Source organism: Schistosoma mansoni (assembly GCF_000237925.1).
Source record: "Schistosoma mansoni, WGS project CABG00000000 data, supercontig 0279, strain Puerto Rico, whole genome shotgun sequence".
Classification (NCBI taxonomy): Eukaryota; Metazoa; Platyhelminthes; class Trematoda; order Strigeidida; family Schistosomatidae; genus Schistosoma; species Schistosoma mansoni.
The window spans coordinates 81,644-90,603 of record NW_017386140.1 but is presented as its reverse complement, the minus strand read 5'-3'; the positions used below and the strand labels follow the sequence as shown (position 1 = coordinate 90,603).

Genomic DNA, 8,960 nt, shown 5'->3' with positions numbered 1-8,960 from the left:
TCCAATATATATATATATATATATATATATATATTACACTTTTCTTTGTAGTTAATTAAAATACAACTATAGAAAGCCCGTATTTCAAAAATGTGTTTATATTTTTTAAAAGAAAATATTGCAAATGGTGCGTTGTGCTAGTCTGATGAATTTTTACATTTATTATGATTATTATTTTTTTATAAAAAACATTCTGATAATAATCATAGGCTCACTAGTGACTAGTTTCCAGATGTAACTCCTGGAGTTCTAGTGAGGAACTGTTACCAGAAGAGTCTAATCGGTGTTGGTTGTGAGACAGATATCCATCTCAGACAATGGATGAAGGGTTTTGCAAGATAATAGATCAATTGAAATTAAACATTAATACTGTTGAACGTCGGTTCAATTGTCAAGCCGAATAGGATGAAATGGCCGTCCAGTACTTCCAGGTTTTCCATGGTGGTCTAGCTTCAATTGACTCATGAATTCAACTACAAATTAATTTTATAAAAAGTACTTGAAATGACGATTAATTATCATGATAGACGTTTCAAAAACATCCATAGGAAGGATATGCGTAACTCATGTATTTTAACAAGAAAAATCCCTGATACAGCCGATGGTCTGGAAAGTCCGCTTTTCCTCTAGAAATGCTATTACATGGTTTCGTGTATACAGCCACTGTCAAGGAAGTCCAACTCATTGCAATAGCAACGGTGTTGTCTTTTTGCTACAGTATATTTTGTAATTCCATATGTATAAAATATCATCTTCGTTTTCTCTTGTCCTTATTCTTTATTAGTTCAGGTCTAGTGAAATGCAATAGTTTAAGGAATATTAAACAAGTGCAAAAGTAACACTCAATTAATAAGGTACTGGGTTCGAGTCCCAGAGTGAACATCAACTCTGAGATGAAGGTACATCCAACTAACGAGTCCCAAATAGAACGAAGTGTTGCGCGTCAAACTGGATTCCATTGCTGGCCAATATCCATCTTTGCTTACTAAGTAGATAGTTTTGTTGTTTTCAGCTTTGTTCAACGCTCAGTTCATTTGTAAGAACTATTTACACTAAGTGTCAGTTCAATCAGAATACAAGAAAAACTACTTACCCTTAACTGACCAATTTTTAAATGTTCTCCATCAGATATTGTTACTCCAGCAACTAAATCAACCAAATCGATGGTATTTGGTAAATTGACACATGCATTCTTAATTTTTTGTAAACGTATTACATCAGGTGTAATTGTGGTATTCGTTAATTCGAAACTACAATTTGTTGTTCTCATTTTATTTGAAGACTATAGTTAAAAAGAATTCATGAGTAAAAGTTATTGTAACCAATTGAATAAGTTAAAAACTAACGACAGAATGAAAAACATTTAAGCATATACACACTCTGTAGTTCTTATTTAATAACCTGATTGGTGAGTATTAATCAGTAAAGTAGAACAGTGACCTGAATAAGCAAAGATGGATAAGATCTAGAAGTGGAATACAGGACGCTCGTTTCGTCCTGTTTGGGACTCGTCAGCTGGATGTACCTGCACTCTGGGACTTGAACCCAGTACCGTTCGCTTCAAACACCATCGCGTTATCCACTCAGATACTGAGTCCTGATAGCCACCTGCTTGTGCAATGAGGTGAAGTTATATTCACTTGGTGTTGTTTACTTGTATCTTTCCATTGTTATTTAGGACTGTAATTGATCAGTCTCTTGTTGGCTTATGTACATCCTGTACGGATTAACTCGATATTGCCTGAAGTCATAAGCTTTGTTCAATTTAGTGCTTGCTTAATTTTTCCTTATGAATTTTGATTAAAAACAATCCAGATCTATTCACATTTCACAGTAATAACGTAAATAACATTTCTTCAGTTTGTGTTGTCTATTTGATTCTACGGATTAAATCATATTTTGGTCATATCTGTCTACCAGTATAACTTTCGAAGGTTTATATCTCAATTGGATCCATATGACTCCATCATCATTACACACTGGATTTATTTATTTATTTAAACACATAAATATTGGTACAAGGAAGCCACAGATATATATGCGCCGCAAAAATCTTATTCGATTCGTGTGAGGGCTGTGACACTTCCCACGTGCCCAAACTGAAAAAGGTGGTTTGCTTAGGGGACCACACCCGAAGCCTGTGACCTAAAGATCTGATCCACAGGACAGTGGAGCATCGTGAGGAGATGCAGTCCCATGATAGCCAGTGATCAACGATTGATTCATACACCACTTGTTCCCTCAGGATACTGGAGAGCCCATGTGCACCATTGGTTTGGACTCAGTTTTCCAAATTCCCTTAGGTGAACTTTCCATGTCCACCAACCCAGTTAAAGCGCCGGACATTTGCTTTTCGTCCTCTCAATTTCGTAAACAACACCCGTGGTGTGAGAAGGCAGTGACTAAGACTTCCCTGGTAGAGGCTATATACACGTGGCTATGTGAGAGCATTTGAAGAGGGAGAGCGGAGTCTCCTCACTCTCGGCCGTACCAGGACATTTGGAGGCTATCTCACTGGATTATATGAAAGTATCTAGTGATTATAGATTGTTTAGTGATAAGATTTCATTCGAATATTAAGTTGATTACTGTTCAAACAGATCATTAGTAATTTCCTTAATTGTAATATTGGTCAATGTGGGTACAAGCCACAGTAAGAGAATCAAGTTTTACCATTACATATTCACTTTACTGATAACATTCTTTAATATTTCCATGTTCGAATTGAAACGAACTGAATAGAAGATAAAGTGGAACATTAATGTCACCCTTCAAAGGAAACTCTAAATTAAAGACACACTTTACAAAAATAAATGCAATAGAAGATCGAGAATTATAGGATAAGACACAATATGCTCTATTACTGCGTATCTGTAGTCATATCACTCAGTCTTCATACCGAAATATCACCTTGCTAAAAGCAACAATCAACAATCTTATAGATAACCATGATTTTCTGGTTTCATCAACCCTATTATTATCTGGACATTGCTTGGTCATTCAGGATTTCAGTTGTCTCATCGGTTAATTTTACGTTTACATATCTGATTGATATTTGTTCATATCCAACTGTCAGGGTTGTCTTTTTTAGGAGTATAGGCTAGTGTTATTGACAAGTCTCAGCTAGCATAAAGCCTTCTAGGTCAAGTTGATTATCACTTACTTTACTATTTATTCTTATGCCAAATTGATTGTTAGTTGTACTGTTAGAATATGACTTTAATACAAAACGCCATTGAATTGGAATTTCATTTCCTAAAATATTATTATCAGTTCCATTTGAATGTGAATCAGTAGTGAATGATTCATCTTGCTTATTATTATTGACTGGATATAACTTGGGTACACTTATTAGATTTCCTTCATAGTCAAAAACTAATTTTCCAGATCCATTTATTCGTTTGTTTTGTAACTACATAGAATTTTAAAAAATGTCACAATCAAATCTCAAAACAAATTTTCACTCAATTTGTTGAACTACTATCAAATAAATAAGTAGTTCGCGCTTTAATCTTACTATTGTGAAACTGCACTGAACTAAAATATCCAAGTTAGTTTTTCTAACATGTACTACGAGACAGAACAAGTGGCGTTTTGTAAAATATCTGTTATTCAATATGAAATCAAATACAATCATCAAATCGGCGAAACTAAGTGTTCACATTTCTATCCAGGTAGAAAAAAAGTGACTGGCTCAGTTGAGAGTATTTTAACCTTAGATCTCCAAGCACTTCATGCTGTAAAAATAATTATAAAGAAATCCAACTAAGAACTGAGGATCCATCATAACAAATTCTTAGTTTACTACAAGTGAAGGAACAAAATTATTTTTCATTGAAATTACGAACCGATGTAAGTTAGACAGTGATTGAGAACCTGGAATCACTAGGCAGTCGGTTCTCTTTAGTGTGAACCTTATCAGCAATTAGCATCTACGACCCGTAAAAAAGGAGTAGAGATCGAAATCAAACAAAGCTTTTATTGTGTCTGCTATCGCATACCTAACAATAAACATAACTGACAGAATATTTTAGTATATACACTTAACAATGACTATAATTACCATAGTTTCAGGCAGTTGTTTCATGAGTGGCTTCCTTGATTTCCTTTTAGTTGGATTATCTTCTTTGCTGATATTGTCGTTTTTAACTAACATATTATTCTGGATGAATTGAACAGATTAGAAAATTATCTCACTTCCATAGATACATTCTCTATAGATGACTTCAATGTAGAATCTTTTAACTGTTTAATTAGTTCATGGATGGAATCTTTTTGTTCACTAGGCATAATGGTGTGATCTATAATTGAAAAGAAATTTTTATTAGACGCCAATATTATTTGAAAGCCGTTTACCTTATTGTTTTGATATATTTAGAATGTGGCTAGGAGCGATGCCACGAACATGAGTGTCATCCTATTTGAGACTTTTCAACTGGATCTGCTTGTGCCATATTGTTAATATTTAAGATGAGACTAGAACATCGTATTAGAACCCCGTTATAGATACCAACTTACTATCCATTAAGCTACCGTGGGCATTAAGCAAGTAACTTAAACAAAAAGTATGAAGTAGTTAAAAAAGTTTTGTAATTCCCCGTTGTTGATATTCAAAACTCGAATTGATCTGTCTCTGATGCCATATGTGCATCCCGAGTAGATTGACTTGATATGACATTCATTGATAAGGGAGATATGTGAGTTCTTGATTGTACCACTATTTGTATGCCAGATATATATTGACAATCTGGTCATGAGGCAAATGTGTCAACATAAACTGGTTAATTGGAGATATGTGTATTGGCGACGGGAAATTATACCGGCAAGTGACTCAATTTATGATGGTAGATGATGTCAGTGCAAATAAAAACACTGGAAACATTGAGCAAATAACCGTGTTATATCACAGACTAACTGAAGTTCAAGGTTGAAACCACTGAAGTTTAAATGAATGTCTTAAAGCTATCATGGTAGTTGTGAAATTTAACAGTTCTCAATTCAATCTTTAGCATCGTCATTGGTGCTCATTTCCTCAAACTCGGATAACACATCTTGATTTTCAATGAATCTCATGTCGCTTATTAACAAAAATCATCACAAGTAGGTTTTGTGGAGATTCTAGTAATTTTATATAGTTAAGATCATGAGTCAATTGAAGCTAGACCACCGTGAAAAACCTGGAAGCACTGGACGGCCGTTTCGTCTTATTGTAGGGCTCCTCAGCAGTGCGCATACACGATCCTGCCACGCGGGATTCAAACCAAGGACCTACCAGTCTCGCGCCAGAGCACTTAATCGATAAACCACTGAGCCGGCATCCAGCGGTGTTATTGTCTAACCCCAACCAACCCACGACATTGCGCGACCAACTTATTGTACTGAGGTAGATACCTGTCTCTACCTGACATAGATTAGCTCCACTGGTCACGACTTCTCACTAGAACTTCAGGTATATATAGGTATAGGAAGGAAGAAATTTATGCAGCAATTTTAATGTCAAGGTTTAGGGGAAGATAAAGAGTGTATACACCTACACCATTGTGATCGATTCTGAGACATGTCACACAGAGTCTTCAACCATTGTTTACGATAGTCGCACGGACCCCAACCAAGTAGTCTGCATCTACCAACATAGCTAAAACTAGAAGTTAGTGACTTCAAGCACTAAGGATATAGTATAGGAAGGAAGAAAGTTATGAAGCAATTTTAATCTCAAGGTTTAAGGGAAGATAAAGAGTGTATCTTCGAGCTTTCTGTATAAATGTACAGTTTTACATAAACAAGCAATACTGGCTAAAAAAGTTTCGTTTTGGGATGGACTGAAATAATAAGTGATCTAGTAGCAGGTAAATTTACTTCATATGAAAAGGATGCTTATCACTTTGTATTGTTTGTTTAAATCTTTCCATTGATGTTTTAGGACTGCAACTGGTCAATATCTAATTGGCAAATGTGCATATTGCCTCGATATAGCCTTAATTCTCAAGCATGGTAAGCAAAGATGGATAGTGGCTAGCAGTGGAATCCACGACGCGCGACACTTCGTCCTATTTGGGACTCATCAGCTGGATGTACCTGCATCTCAGAGTTGATGTTCACTCTGAGACTCGAACCCAGTACCTTTCGCTTTAAACGCCATCACGTTATTCACTCGGTCACTGAGTCCTGATAGCTACTTGCTTGCGCAATGGTGTGATTCAAACAAACAATACTAAGTGAATTTCAACATCAACTCTGAAATGCTGATGCTTATCAGTTCAGTTTATTTTTCAATGAATATTTTCAAAGTTAAGTAATCTCAATCATTCAAGATTCAATAGTGTGTTCATCATTCCATAACTACTGAGTAAGTGTGAGATGAATCCTGAAAGTTCTGATGAAATGTTGCAATAGATAGGACGAATTATTTATTCATAAAATCAGTAATCTTTGATATTCTATGATTGTTTTTTTTGAATGAGGTGTGGCAACTTGGATCGATGCATATATGTGTCTGACCACTAACTTCTAGACTAAGCCATGTTGGTAGGTGCAGACTACTTGGTTGGGGTCCACGTGACTATCGTAACCAATGGTTGAAGACTCTGTGTGACATGTCTCAGAATCGATCAAAACGGTGTAGGTGTATACACTCTTTATCTTCCCTTAAACCTTAAGATTAAAATTGCTTCATAACTTTCTTCCTTCCTACACTATACCTTTATATACAACCTATCTTTTATATATTACCACTACTAAATTAACTACTTCTATGAATCCGGTGTTCATCTTGTTGTGCTAACGAGATAAGGCAACTTGGACCGATGCAGATATGTGCTCGGTTCTACGTTGCAGCTGACTGACTGACTTTTGTTGAAAGAATATTGTTAGATTTAAAAAAATTGATTTGCCCTTGAAAGACTATTCACCAAGTTTTCATGAATATACGTCAAGCGCTACTAAAGTAAGCAAATACATCTTTTCTTTTACAGTAGGAAGCACCATTCTTTAGAAAAATATTTTCAGAGTAGTGCAGTCTTGGTTGTTATTTGAAACCTACATAGCTTATTCTAGCTTCCGGATAAGACAATTTATTCATCCTTATTGCGTCACACCATACCTATTCGTTTGCATGTATAACTGCAAGCTGAAGCATTCATAACCCATAAACATTAATTGATCACTGCAATTAATATTCTATTCCTGCTACACCGCATGTTAGAACATACAGTTTACAGCTAATCTCTCAAGGATACACTCTTGTTCGTCACAACCAAGTCAGTTTTGTTCACCGTCATGAATAATCATATGTATTGGTATTTTCGCCACACCTTAGTACGGTTTCTTGACAAACGAGGTCGAAAGCGTATCCCTCAAACGATATAAACCACGCTAGGCTCTACGAACAAAAAAGAGTACGACTCCGCATGTCTCATCTCCGCAGTTACTATTCTGTTCCTCTGGTCATTCTACTAATGCACGTTTAACGAAAACTCGATGAACCTGTCATAACGTAAAGTGACTTCGCATTTCACGATTACTATAAGTTACAGTACAGCAATAAATATCATCCACCAATGCAGTTATCATTTTACGGTTGGATAATTTTTATCCCACACAAACTCCACGTATGACGAATTTGGATGCATTAATCGCTAATCGACGCTACTTACTCTACTGTTGCTCATAAGAATCTCTTCGTGTTTCACTATTCTTTATCGATGATAATATGAGACAATAGTCAGGATATATATTTCGAAAGCAACCATTCGTTAACGATCATTTGTCCGATCTAACTAAAGTCATGTAAATGGTCACTAAAGTAACATTATGTTAATAATAAAAAATACGCTCCTCAAATCAAAGACAGAAGCATCTACATATGGATAAAACTGGTCTGGAGCATTGGTAAAACTTGATGATTCTTTTGAAGTTGTTCACTGTCTGAGATCTTTGCATAATAAGTCTTGGAAATAGCTCCTTGAGCTCATGAATCTATTCCACTTGATTCAGCAACTAACAAACAAAATCCAGGTATAAAAACCAGTACGTGCGTTCATCTTCAAACCACTCTGGGTTAAGATTAATATTAGTCTCTCCTTGATCGTAGGACATGAATTCTAACTACGTTCTGTAATATACAAAATTGTATGGCTCTAGTTACGTCAATGCTTTGCATGAGGCACAGAGATGCTTGATAAACTGTGAATGGTATTAGCTGATTATTTAAATATATCTGGAATATGGTACTGAGTGATTCATCAACTATATCTTTGACAATATCATAACATGTCTTTTCTGCCAAATCATCTTCATTCAATTCGGACCTAAACAGATAACAGATAATTTCATGCAAACCATTCGGATTCCGAAGCTTTCCCAAGGATCACATCTTGAACGATTAAAGACGTATTGATATTCTTCCCCTTTTCCGCCTTACTCCCACTTGTGTTTTTCGACATGCAATTTGAATTTTCATCACTCTGTTTATATGGTGCTCATTGGAAAATTGTGAATAAAAAAAGCACACCCGACATCAACCAACTGGCTTCTTTGCACTCGCTTTATGTTGACTTAGTTATTTTCATGTCCTGATTAAAGTTTCATCGAAGGCAGATTGACCACTGAACTTCATTTATCCAACTCATTTTGTTAGTTGTTAGTGAATTTTTTATCTTGTAATTTGAGTCAATACGTTTGTCTCAGGAGATTGTGGTTCCCGAAACCAGTAACCATAAGATTATCAGACAGAAAAGAAGTTAATTTCACTGTCAAAAATAAGAAACATAAAATATTAAATTTAGGGGAAGACGATGGTTACCTGTGCAGCGGTAAATGAATCGCCAAAATCAATAGCTCTGTAAGTGTTCGACACTGGATTCTAACCACATTAGCTTTGATGGACTCACTTAGCTGAAGGCGCTTGGTCATGCATCCTCATCAGATCACCGGTGGGAGCGCCGTGCTCGACGTCTCTGGCC

General features: G+C 35.8%; 2 protein-coding genes across 2 annotated transcripts; both read right to left on the bottom strand.

The window, feature by feature from the left end:
• Positions 1 to 1,030: 1,030 nt before the first annotated feature.
• On the bottom strand, positions 1,031 to 4,290 carry Smp_155150 (lin-7-like proteins; the record flags this gene model as incomplete). Its single annotated transcript, XM_018792449.1, has 4 exons — positions 1,031 to 1,282; positions 3,164 to 3,412; positions 4,064 to 4,162; positions 4,198 to 4,290. The coding sequence occupies 4 exons, from the start codon at positions 4,288 to 4,290 to the stop codon at positions 1,031 to 1,033; spliced, it is 693 nt and encodes a 230-aa protein (XP_018643997.1).
• Positions 4,291 to 7,974: 3,684 nt separating this feature from the next.
• On the bottom strand, positions 7,975 to 8,289 carry Smp_179760 (hypothetical protein; the record flags this gene model as incomplete). Its single annotated transcript, XM_018792448.1, has 3 exons — positions 7,975 to 7,995; positions 8,034 to 8,103; positions 8,144 to 8,289. Coding segments are annotated over 3 exons (237 nt in total), but the record flags the coding sequence as incomplete, so codon positions are not given.
• Positions 8,290 to 8,960: the final 671 nt, after the last annotated feature.